Source organism: Apis dorsata, unplaced genomic scaffold, assembly GCF_000469605.1.
Source record: "Apis dorsata unplaced genomic scaffold, Apis dorsata 1.3 scaffold_92, whole genome shotgun sequence".
NCBI classification, from domain to species: Eukaryota; Metazoa; Arthropoda; class Insecta; order Hymenoptera; family Apidae; genus Apis; species Apis dorsata.
In genome coordinates this window covers 1,386,166-1,398,462 of record NW_006263390.1, presented here as the reverse complement: position 1 = coordinate 1,398,462, position 12,297 = coordinate 1,386,166, and the positions used below count along the sequence as shown (strand labels likewise).

The following is a 12,297-nucleotide window of genomic DNA, read 5'->3' as shown; positions in this document are numbered from 1 at the left end:
TGTATGTATGTATGTATGTATGTATGTATGTATGTATGTATGTATGTATGTATGTATGTATATGTGTGTGTAGTAAATCTTATACTATAATAGTATAATAGTATAATATATAAATCTTATACTATAATAGTTTTAAGCATTGGCACTTTTTTTTAATGAATTTTATAATCTATGCAAAAAATGCATTCTTAAGAATCGATTATCTTTTATTTGTTTTTTCTTTAGATATTAAAAGAAACAAAAATATAGTATACCTAATTATTAATGTAATATGCATATCCCAATATCCTATGTAACATGCATAGTAATGTATATTATAAATACGCTTGATACGCTTCAACGTGAAATGAAATGAAAGAAAATAAAATGAAGAAGGAAAACTTTGTTTGCAAAAAGGAGTTGTGTATCAATTGTGTGAATAAAAACTGATTACGTGTCACGAGGTCGATTCGAAAGAATAAGACCGATGCGACAATGCTCCACTCTTGATTGTCCTTCGTTAGTCGTACAATTACGAGTAGAAACGCTCGCTGACATCACGTCCAATTTAGACGAACCAAGAAGTTCACGTACCAGTGTCGACGAAAAAGAGACTTCCGCATCGTTCCTATCTATCGTGATCAAAAATAATAGAATAATTAATGTCCAATTTGAACGATTACTTAATCGTGGTTTACTATTATAAGCTTATTATAAGCCGATTTATGCTTTTGATTTCAGACATCCGTTGGATATTTTTTAATTCGTCTCGTTTTTCTGAGATAATCATTTTTTCAATTTAAAGAATTAGAAAATAAATTGAAAAACGCATTTAATACCGAAATGTCGTATATGATAAGATTGAGTCACGAATATTAATTGAATTTCGCTTTCATTGCTATCAAATATATATTATAAATCGATAAAGAAAATATTTAAAAAATCATCAATATATCTTTACAACAATTATCTTTTATTAATAGTAATATTATATAATTGAATAATAATTAATAATTTTTATTGAAAAATTATATAATCTTAAAAATTCTGTAAATATTATGCTTCTCATATATTATAGCTTTTAATAATAAATCATAACAATGAATTGAAGAAATTTGAAATAAGATTTATTTTCATCGATTTATCTATTTGAGCATACAAACAAATAAGATAAGATAAAAAAAATATTAATTGTACATTTATGCATTCGAAGGTAGATACGATACTTTATATACATGTGAGAAGGGGTAGTTATGAGTCACGATATTATTGAGCTTCCCGAACGTGCTTTCTTTTCTTTGTATAAAATTTTTCTATATATTTCGTTATTTTCATATTTTTTATAATCTTAAGATATTCTGTAAAAGATTATATTATATTTCTCGTATCTTGTAGCTTTTAATAGTAAATCATAACAATGAATTGAAGAAATTTGAAATAAGAATTATTTCCATGGATCTATTTGAACATACAAACAAATAAGATAAGAAAAATATTAATTATTACATTTATGCATCCGAAGGTAGACTAATACTATCGACGATATGAACAACGGCGAAATGAGGATAATTTGGAAGAACCGAGTCGGAACGACGCGACAGACGTACGAAACCTTGCCCCGCCTCAACTTTTATTGATCCCGAGGACATCGTGCACGACAAACACGTCTAAATATTTCCGCAGCCGTATATTCGTGTCGACGTATCTCAATTACATAGAACTATCACTCTTGAAAGTAATATTTTTCTTTATTAAGATTCGAAAATATTTTATAACCTATATTTTATAGATTATTTATTGCAAAAATATTCGAAATATCTCATCGCACAAAGATTTTCATGCGAATACCAGTAGGGGTGGCCGAGTTGTATATCGAGGACAAGATTTTGACATACGACTACTTTCTCGAATGATCTTGTGATACGAGTCTGAAAACGAGTAACAACGGAGCCGCAAGTTGCCGTAAATGGTGTCGTTTTCTACTTTGGACAGAGTACGGATACATCGCGGCGAAGTCGTGGATCAAGGGAACCAACTCGATAACGGTAGCTTCGAAATCTGATTGTGAGTCACCCAGTTGTTCTTCTCGATCTCCCCTCCTATTCCTTTTCTCGTATGAATCCTGTTTTCTTTCCGTATTTCAATTTTTATCCTTATCTTATTTTTCTACTTCTCATTTTTCACATTTTTTTCGCTTTATTTTTTATTGTTTAAAGATTGTTTAGTATCAGGATTTTGATCATAGACTGGATAAAATTCACAGATATTAAACTTATCGTTATCGTAAACTTTACAAGAGATTAGAAGTAGAAATTGTTTTAATAAAGTACAATTATCAATTAGAAAACTGAGAATATCCAATTCTGCGACCAGTCTGGTTATTGAGTAACACTTTACGGTGATATCATCGTAACACGATGTCGCATTTCCAAAACGGGAAAGACATTTATATATTCGGTTTTCGCTTGTATTTGGTTTTGTTTATAGAGTAACATTATCTAATAATATTCTCAATAAAATTCAATAAAATATGATTCGCTTCATCGTTTTTTTTAAAAATATTTTCATCTTAGGCAGAATTTTACTCGAAAATATTATTTTAAATGGTATTAAAATTTATCCTGTTCTTCCCAAAATTATTTAGAAGATGTTAGTAATATGACTTGTAAAATATTTATTGCGAAAAACGCGATAAAAGAAGGTAAAAAATAAGGAGAGGTTCACACGATCGAATCACGAAGCGGTATGTCCATGTTTGGATACGTCTACTGCATTTTATATGTCACGTTTTCTATCCATTTCCTTTCGTTGTTTGTAATTGATTGAACTTACGTAATATAATTTTTTAATATAATTTTGTACGTCTGAAAAAAAAAAATAGAAATTTATTAAAAATATATTGGTGTTTATCTATTTGATAATCAAAACTCTTTTTAAAAATTGTTCATTTGATCATAGATTAAGTTTAACTTACATGTTATACAATTTTAATTAGTTAAAATTAATGGTAAAAATCTGTAGAGATCAGAGTAGAAGTATTCCATGAATATTTGTGCGAGTATTCTCGACAAGCACAATAAGTGGCACAAGACCACTTTCTATCTGCATCCAGATAATGTCTCGATGTGAATCTTAAAGATTCATTTGATTCAAAGTTTTTTATTTTTATTTACTTGTTGTTATTGAAACATATTTTTTGTTATTGAAGCAGAAAATAAAATCTGAAGAAAAATAAAATCTTAAATAAAATAATATATAAAATTATATATAATATATAATAATATAATAAAATTCTACTAGTAAAAGATAAAGCATGTCTCATTGGTAAATTCCTGGCAAATGGTTCTTTGGGGCGTAGCCGAGACCAGGAACACGATCGATTTTCCTCCAAAGCGCATTGCAGGTATTTCGGATGGGCGGTTCTTGACGTTAGTAGTGAATTGTATTAATGTGCATTTTAATCGTCTAGATGCTTTTTAGAATGCGAATTTTATTTTTCTCCTCATATTAATTATATTGTGATTCTTACTTTATTTAATAATTCAATCGTTAGTTACAATATAATATATATATTAAAAACTACGAATTCGAAAGATTGATTTTCAATTCAAAAGACGGAAACGTTATTTGGAAGCGTCTTTTGCCGAAAGAGGTAAGCCTATGGAAAACCTTCATCGCCCACGTGATTTTATAGTTCCTTTCTCTGACTTGATTTCTGTGCCGGTTATCCCACGTGTGTCCTCTATGCTATGTCAGCATAGTGTAAGATAAATAGTGTTCAAAGATTTAAAAAAAAAAAAGTTTTTTCTAATATCTATGATTGATCATAAGGATAAATGTTAAAAAAAAAATACTTCTTAAAAATTCTTCTACTATTATTTCTAAAAATCACAAAATATATATATATGTATATAATTATTTATATAATATAATATAAAAATATAACATATTTATGTATATAATATTGTAGAAAGAGATATATTGTAGAAAGAGATTTATTATATATTTTCAATTATTCAATTAAAAATTTGGTAACGATATTATTGAATTCTTCTGAATATCGTAAATGTAAATTATGTGCACCTTTTTCGAAAATCTTTATCCTAAAAGAATTTTTTATTTAATATTGATTAATGTTTGATTGTAAAATCGATTATATTATACTCACTTCGATCCAACAATGTGATCTTTCAAGTAACTTGCATGTTCAATGAGTACCATCGGATCTTTGTTTCCTTGAACGATTAAACTAGGACATTTAATCTTCTTTAGCGATTCTTTGCACAAATCATCGTTTTGTTTCTCACAAATTCTTAAAATAGACTCTACCCAATCAAATGACATCTTTTGTAAATATTCTTTTCCATAAATTTTTATTAGCGGTTGTTTCATTTTTTCAGACCAATTATCGATAATTTCGTATTCTATTAATATACAAATAAATAAATAACTAAATAATCAAAAATTATTGAAATCAAAATAAAAGAACAAACTTTTATAAATTTCTTTTTCTTCTGGTGTTACATAAGCGTTTGCACCAAGAGCAACTATTTTTTGTACATTATCGGGAAACATTGAAGCAAGCATTAAAGAAGTAATACCACCGTCACTCCATCCTATCAATGAAAATTTTGTGTAACCTAAAGCTTTCATTAAATCACATGCCCAAGTGGCATCACGTTGAAAAAAATCATCCGGATATGTCCTGTCGGGTGGTCTTGACTTTCCATAACCTGGAGGATCCCATGCTATTATAGTGAATTTTTCTTTATCAAGTCCCTCTATTTGTGGTTTAAAATCTGTCCAAATCGTACCTATTGATATGATGATATTGTTATATTACAATAATTTAACATTTTTTAAATAAAAATATATCTTTTATATTAGACAGCTTAAAAATTTTTATGATAGAATAAAAATTTGTTAATATTATTATACTCAATATCTATCATAAATTATTATAAATATATATACATAATAAAGATATTATTTCATTCGAATATTAAAATTAATTGTGTATCACTATACGATTATACAGTTATATTTTCAATAATCAACTTTCCTAGATAGCAGCACTTTCCCCAATTTACGTATATACATATATATAACACAATTGTGATTGTAATGTTACATCAAACGTGATCATTTCTTTATTAACTTGCTTACCTGCGACACCAGGTAAAAGCAAAACTGGATGGCCAGTTCCAATTTTCAGGTAATTGATATTTACTCCATTAATATTAATTTTTTTCTCCTAAAAAAAATATATAATATATAAATATATATAAAATATATAAATTAAATATTATTATCTTTACAATTATAATATATGATATCACCTGTGAAATATAATCTTTCATTGTCGAAAAGAGGCGTGTATTCCATGAGAAAAAATTAACAATATATGTTCGTTGAAAATTATTCACAAAATTTCCGTATAATTTTAGTAACATGGCTGACAACTTTAATACAATAATCAATGACAACTTTTACTAACAACTTATTTCTAATTTATATATATATATATATACACACTTATTTCTAATTTATATATTCAAAATGTTACTCTTTATGTTTAAAGAATTGATAGGCAATATGAAATACGAAATATTTATTATTAATGTCATCATTTTAATATCATAAAATAAAAGAAGATGATGACATCATTCTATCTTATCGCTATTTTTGCATTCTATTTTTTGAAAAGAAACTGATAATATTTTGAATATAAATCTGATGACATCTTATTATATATTGCGAAAAATTTAATTTTCTTTAAATATTTTCAATTAATTCAGTATAATATTACAAAATTTTTTTATAAATTTTAAATCGATAATATTTATTAAAATTTTATGATATTTGAACAAAATTTTATTATTATTTATTTATTTTATAGATATTCATTTATAATATGAAAAAATTTTCATATTGTAATTTTCATAAATATTTTTTTATAAACATTCTATTTCAAAACATAATTAAGTAGAATTAATTTGTTATTTTTTCAAATATATATTGAAATTTAATTTCTATAAAGACTTTTCCAATTTAAATTTTTTTGTTATATCGTATTTATAAAGTCGTTTATCGGAAAAATATCTATTATATCGAAATAAACGTGTCAATAGATTAAATGAAATTTTAAATCTACAAAAAATATTTCAATATTCAACAAATTAAACAAGGTATATATGAAAATATAATAAATTTTATAACAGTAGTGTTTAAAATATTTATTTTTTAAATATACAATAATCAATGACGTAACGTCGATGGTCACTGTAACTTGTATGGATGGAAAATATTAAAATATATCCAAAATCAATATATATATATATATATTATATATATTATTAAGAATAAAAATAAATAAAAGTTTTTGATAGAAGTTGACGATATAAAAATGTTTAATCTGCATATACAGTCTTAAAAGCATGATACAAATTTCTATACATCTTTAAGACAGACTGACGAAATTATGTAACAGACATGATTGTGATGAACAATATAAAAGATATTTGTATGTTGTTTTGCATGACACAGCATACAAGTGCAAAAGATAATAGAAGATTAAATTTTCAATAACAAAGTACATAAATTCAGTGCAGTTTGTTTTTCTATATCCTATTCTTAATTGTAACATTCATAGAAATAAAAATAATGAACAAGATCATTATAAAAATGCACTTATCATGAATCTTGCTGGTCACCATTTAAAGCTCTATGATATTCTTCTGTTAAATGTTTTTTATATTTAGTTTGATCACTCCATAGTTTTGCTGCTTGTGGATTGAGGGGACTCTCATTGTTAGGTTCTAAAAAAAAATAATATTTATATTTTTCTATTCTTATCAGTATATTCTACAACATTAAATATAATATTACTCACCACTAAGAAGAGATTGTATAGATAATAATATGGTACGCACATCATATAAAGCACTCCATTTATCTTTTAATATGTCCAAACAAATATTACCTACAGCATCCACATTTGGATGAAAACAAGGAGTAGCAAAACGTACAATTGGAGCACTATATGGGTAACTATGTGGAAATTCTAAAGTTAATTTATATGTAAGACCAGCATAAACCTGTATTAATAAACAAAATAAATGTTAAAATAAATATTATTTTTTATGTTTATCAATATTTTAATTATGATAATAAAAGTATTACTGTATCCTGTGGTCCTATAATAGTTCCTATCCATTTGAATAAATTTTCTCCATCTGGAAAGGCAGAAACACCTTTCTCTGTACTCATCATTAAAACCATTAGCTCCTTTTGCAATCTATTATACAACATATATTTATTTTTACTAATATCACAAAAAAAAATAAATTATAAGTAAATCTACTATAGAATATGATTACAATCATGGATATTTGCACACAATTTAAGAATGCATTATTATTATATTATTTATCCAAACATTGTGAGTAGGTTATGTATTTTAGTATAGTTGTTATAATACAATACATTCATTATATGAAATTTGAAAGGAAAAAATAAAAAATATAAAATAATAATAAATAGTAAAGTAGAAGTAAATAAATATACATGTAAAAAGATCAATCGATAATGTATATATTAAATGTTTGATAAAGTTGGCGTACCGTTTACTAACTGCATGGTTATCTTTTGGTATATTCTGTTTTTCTTCTGCAGCTTTACTTGGAGCATTTTGAGATGAATAGAATGGATTTATATTTTGTGCCATTCCGAATCGAAAGACACACGTGATTCTTAGAATTATTATTTTTCGCACAAAATTTCCGAAGCTTCGGTTTGAGATACAACAGTCACTGTGGAAATTTGAATGCTGGATCCTTTACCAACCGTCTTGAAAACATTTGACTTCAAACAGCTGTTGAAGGTGAAGCGTTTAGTTTGTTTAAGATGTTTAGTTTAATAAAAAATTCGATTATATAAAATTATATTAAAAAAATGTGTTAAATATATTTGTTAAAACATTATTTTCTTTAATTAAATATTGAAACAATGATTGTAAATTATATATAGACAAAATGATAAAGTTATTGTCAATCATCGACGAGCGTGAACATTTTTAATAGTATTAAATTTAATATATCATATTGAGGTTGAATTAATTTATAAGAAGAATGAAAGAATGAAATGTGTACTTTTTAAAACACAATTTATAAATTAACTATAACGTTATTGCGTTATCTAATCATTTATAAATTTATTATTAATTGACAACTATTAGTTGTTTTCTTACAATTAAAGTTAAAATTATTTCATTACAATTAATATTGTGAATGTAATAAAGAGTTATAAAATTGAAATAGATGTCATAAATTTTTGTAAAAAAACAATGTGAATAAATGTGTGATATATGATAGAAAATAATATATATATATACATATATGATAATATGATAGAAAAGTAAAGTGATAGAAAGATATGTTATCATTAAAACTGTATTTGGATGAATATCGTAATTAGTTGATGTAAGATTAAAAAAAAAAAAATGACAACAGCTCAAGGCACACCAGAGTCAGATACTGGAAGTTTTGAATGTTTTCAAAACTATACAGCACCAGAGGTATTTATACAAGGTTTGGCTGGAATTGTTGATCAACAAGATGTAGAATCTATGATAAGAGCTCAAAAACAAATGTAAGAATAATTTTTTATTTATTTTTTCAAATATTTCATTCATAAATTTCCTATTGCATCATGAATGAACCTTTTACTTTGTAGGTTGCAAAGATTTGAAAAGACCAATGAAATGTTAACTAATTGCAATCAATTGTCAATTAATAGATTGAAAACTGCTGGCAATGAATTTAAAAAACACACAGCACTTTTGGTGGAAATGAAAAGAGATTTAGATTATATTTTCAAAAGAATTCGTATTGTAAAAAATAAACTAAGCCAACAATATCCTCAAGCGTTTAATGGTAAATATATATGCAAATTATTTAAAAAATATAAAAATTAATTTATTCTAAATATTTTTTTATAAATATAGAAGCTGTTAGAAGCAGTTTAGCAGAAGAAGTAATCGTTGAAGATGTAGATTGTTCTGTAAAACCGCTCGAACCTGAAATTGTTCCATTACCGAGTGTTACTCATACTGATATGGATCGAGATCCAGATTCTGATGGTAACCAAACTTGCAGTACAAGTAATCGTATCACCATACAATAAATTCACTTAAATTGTGACAAATTGTGACAAATTGTTCATTGTTAAAACATTATGATGTTTCTATTTTTTTTATTCTATTTTTCTTTTCTTAATTTTTTATCAAAAAATCATCGTCGAATTTAATTAACAAAATATTTATAATGTGTTTGTACAATCATTTTTTTTAATATTCTTGTTTTTTTCGACTAAAATTTATCTCGTAGTGGGAATTATGGATAAATGAATGAATGAAATACAATAATAATTATATACAGGATATTCTTTCAAGTAAAAGTTTTCAACAATGTTAATCCTTTTTGATAATTAAGTAAATTGTAATGCAAAATTGAACAGTAGAGGATGATCAGTTGATCAATAATATATTCTTAATTATTAAACCATTTATAAGTAAGTTTTTTCATATGTCGCATTTGTTTTGTAGCGACTTGTATACCGAATTGAATTATATATATGTATAATATATAAAGTTAATGAAGTTTATGTAAATTTGAAAAAACGTGAAAAATAATCGTAAAACGAAAAAATATCGTAAACAATACATATATCTTTTTGTCAAACGATTCGTCGCAATGCTATGACAAATATTAAGCGATTAGTCATTACTCATTGTCTTTTGGTAGAAAAGTAAAAATTAAGATTTTTCTGGTCGTTGTTAACTTCGTACAATGTACATGTTATAGCCATAGTATATCATAGATCTTTTTTTAAAACGCAATAATGAATTAATGAAGAAATTTTAGATGATTTAAAAAAATCTGAATAGTTGAAAGTTGAACAGTAGTACATTATGGCTGTAACATAAGAATCACTGTAATAAAATGAATTTTAGAAATAGTACAAAAGAGGAAAAAAAATACAGACATCTTATATTTCGATTTCGATAGATGTAATTTACTTGGATTTACTTCCCACTCGTTAGGACATTCAATTGTTTCCTTTCCCGAATACAATTGCACGAACGACACTAATAACGACTTCAATTATTGATGTACAGTGCCGGTTGAGGAGTTTCAATTCGCAAAGCTGCGGAAACGACGAATAAAGAGCAACGATAGTTCATCAACGGAGAGCAACAACGATCAAAGTAACGCTGATACTTCGTCCTGCACGTCTGATACTGGTTAAAGAGTTCCTTCCAGTTATAGAATCGGAAGACTACGAAAAAGAAGAATTTAAAAAAAAAAAAAAAGAGTAAAATAAAAAAAAGATTAAAACAAAAGTTGAAATTTTATATGCTGACGTTATCGCGAAAATTGTTAGCCGACAATAACGTTTTAGTTGGATCGGTAGCAAACGGTTATAAAAACTTGAAAATTTTTTTTGATTATATATGCATACTTTCACGTACAAAAATAGATGTACGCGTATCTTTGTAAATTGCAAATCTGTGAATTCTGTCAGTATCGAGTAACGCTATAATAAAGCATTGTTTGTACACTGTAGAAGAGTCGATCATTTCGTAGCGGTAAGTACGAAAGTGAATTTCCAAGATCGTAACGGGTAAAACTCGTAATGAAAATATTTCCTCGGTAAAATGAAATATTTTGTAACATATTCTAGCATTATCGATTTTACCGATGCGACTTGTAGTTTCCGTTAAAACAGAGAGATGTCGGTAAAGATACGAACGGTAAATAAAGTTTCGAAGTGGCGCGCGATTGTTGCGAGCGTTAACACATTGAGTCAGTTTATGCAGATTATGTAATTATAAACTATTATACGTAATTATTAAAGGTGGAAAAAGTAATCAGAATGTCTGAAAGAGATTGATAAAATGAACATAAACAAGAGGAAAAAAAATATAACGCACCCAGATGCGGGACAATGAGGGAGAAGTTTAAATAATTCATAAAACGAGATAATTTCTTGAAAATTGAAGCGATTGCAAAAAAAAAATTGGATTCGTTCATATCAATTTTCCAATATTATTTTGGGTAATTATCTCTTCTTTTTTCGCAAAATTTCTTTTTTATTCCTATCTTCAAGGAAAATTGAAAAATTTTTCAAAATCGTTTGTTGTTCCTCCTCTGAACATATTTTTTTGAGAAACGATTTCGATTCTGCTTTCTACCAAGGATGGTTTGTACTATACACACACGTCAACTACTGTGCACGTATATACACAGGAGGCACAGCATTCTCCGCGTGGAAGACGCCAGCCATCGCGATGCCAGAAACCAGCTGCGCCTCAGCTGTTTTCTATCCGTTTCATCTTTTCTCTCTTTTTCTTGTCCGCTCTCTCCTCTCTCTCTCTCTTTCTCTTTCTATCTCTATCCACCGCCGAGGACATTTGAAAATTCGGAAATAATATTTCGTAGATTTTTCGAGCATTAGTTTTTCAATTACGCGATATCAAAACTAATCTCTCTATTAATATAAATTCGACTAATCGAATAACAAATAGAAAATTGTTCAAAAGTTTAAAGACGATTAATTTATTTTTTACATAATAAAATTTCAGTGGATCACATCACGTTTGATTCGTCCAATCATTGAGCAAACAAATGGAAGATGTTTCGGCGTATAGAATGGGTGAATCGATGCTCTCGTATCAGAGAGGAAGAGGAAGCTAAGTCTCTTAAGGCAAAACAAGGAAACAGCTGTTTAATTTTATCCGACTCACCTGTTTCATTCGATAGACAGCTTCGAATTTTTTCTCTCTTTTTTTCCTTTTTCTCGCGGCACCACGTGTAACGGGATACATGTTTCTCGTCGACGAGAAACAGGACGAAGACAATTATCTAATTATCGCGGGAATGAATTACTTTGAATCTGTTCAAAGCTTTGGATGTTGGAAAACGAGGCGAAAAGGGAGGGGGGAGGAAAATAAAGCAATTCGAAAAGCGCGATAGGCCTTTTGAAAAATTTTGAAGGCGTGACACGTTCAGGCGCACTTGGAGGCGCTACGCTCTGTTGTCGAGATCTGTTGTATACGTGTATTCGATCTCCGTGACACGGACACAACGGAATCCGTTTTTCAGCGGTGCAAAGTAATACAAAAGCACGGGATATACCCGTTAACTCGATGAAGGGTGTCAGAAACAGTGGTCCAGATCGAACGTTTCCAAGAGCGCCGACGATCCGAAGAACGACGACACCGAGGAGGAGGAACGACTACGCGAGCGAAAACTAAAC

The 12,297-nt window shown here is 27.6% G+C and overlaps 3 protein-coding genes and 1 long non-coding RNA gene across 4 annotated transcripts; 1 reads left to right on the top strand and 3 right to left on the bottom strand.

Annotated features, from left to right (window-relative positions):
- Positions 1-1,756: 1,756 nt before the first annotated feature.
- LOC116185075 lies at positions 1,757-3,832 on the bottom strand. Its single transcript, XR_004149825.1, has 2 exons — positions 3,277-3,832; positions 1,757-3,200 (listed from the first exon to the last, which is right to left on the bottom strand). It is a non-coding gene; the product is annotated as an uncharacterized LOC116185075 (long non-coding RNA).
- A 130-nt stretch (positions 3,833-3,962) lies between these two features.
- Positions 3,963-5,438, bottom strand: LOC102672926 (valacyclovir hydrolase). The gene is made up of 5 exons (XM_006611804.2): positions 5,319-5,438; positions 5,146-5,233; positions 4,473-4,793; positions 4,148-4,403; positions 3,963-4,082 (listed from the first exon to the last, which is right to left on the bottom strand). Exons 1-5 carry the CDS (start codon positions 5,430-5,432, stop codon positions 3,992-3,994), a joined length of 870 nt encoding a protein of 289 aa, XP_006611867.1. The 5' UTR covers positions 5,433-5,438; the 3' UTR covers positions 3,963-3,991.
- Positions 5,439-6,358: 920 nt separating this feature from the next.
- On the bottom strand, positions 6,359-7,868 carry LOC102673053 (ubiquitin-conjugating enzyme E2 C). Its single transcript, XM_006611805.2, has 4 exons — positions 7,602-7,868; positions 7,162-7,276; positions 6,872-7,076; positions 6,359-6,797 (listed from the first exon to the last, which is right to left on the bottom strand). The coding sequence occupies exons 1-4, from the start codon at positions 7,703-7,705 to the stop codon at positions 6,673-6,675; spliced, it is 549 nt and encodes a 182-aa protein (XP_006611868.1). The 5' UTR covers positions 7,706-7,868; the 3' UTR covers positions 6,359-6,672.
- A 382-nt stretch (positions 7,869-8,250) lies between these two features.
- Positions 8,251-10,604, top strand: LOC102672003 (kxDL motif-containing protein CG10681). Its single transcript, XM_006611798.2, has 4 exons — positions 8,251-8,628; positions 8,713-8,912; positions 8,984-9,118; positions 10,157-10,604. Exons 1-4 carry the CDS (start codon positions 8,480-8,482, stop codon positions 10,285-10,287), a joined length of 615 nt encoding a protein of 204 aa, XP_006611861.1. The 5' UTR covers positions 8,251-8,479; the 3' UTR covers positions 10,288-10,604.
- Positions 10,605-12,297: the final 1,693 nt, after the last annotated feature.

What these genes read in the sequence shown, in the direction of transcription:
- LOC102673053 (XM_006611805.2), bottom strand. Translation starts at nt 7,705, where the DNA reads ATGGCACAAAATATAAATCCATTCTATTCATCTCAAAATGCTCCAAGT. An exon ending in AACCATGCAGTTAGTAAACG is followed by an intron (nt 7,277 to 7,601) that starts GTACGCCAACTT and finishes GTTGTATAATAG; the next exon opens with ATTGCAAAAGGAGCTAATGG. An exon ending in TATACAATCTCTTCTTAGTG is followed by an intron (nt 6,798 to 6,871) that starts GTGAGTAATATT and finishes ATTTTTTTTTAG; the next exon opens with AACCTAACAATGAGAGTCCC.
- LOC102672926 (XM_006611804.2), bottom strand. Translation starts at nt 5,432, where the DNA reads ATGTTACTAAAATTATACGGAAATTTTGTGAATAATTTTCAACGAACA. An exon ending in TGAAAGATTATATTTCACAG is followed by an intron (nt 5,234 to 5,318) that starts GTGATATCATAT and finishes TATTTTTTTTAG; the next exon opens with GAGAAAAAAATTAATATTAA. An exon ending in GATCACATTGTTGGATCGAA is followed by an intron (nt 4,083 to 4,147) that starts GTGAGTATAATA and finishes AAATTCTTTTAG; the next exon opens with GATAAAGATTTTCGAAAAAG.
- LOC102672003 (XM_006611798.2), top strand. Translation starts at nt 8,480, where the DNA reads ATGACAACAGCTCAAGGCACACCAGAGTCAGATACTGGAAGTTTTGAA. An exon ending in ATATCCTCAAGCGTTTAATG is followed by an intron (nt 8,913 to 8,983) that starts GTAAATATATAT and finishes TTATAAATATAG; the next exon opens with AAGCTGTTAGAAGCAGTTTA. An exon ending in TCGAGATCCAGATTCTGATG is followed by an intron (nt 9,119 to 10,156) that starts GTAACCAAACTT and finishes ATTGATGTACAG; the next exon opens with TGCCGGTTGAGGAGTTTCAA.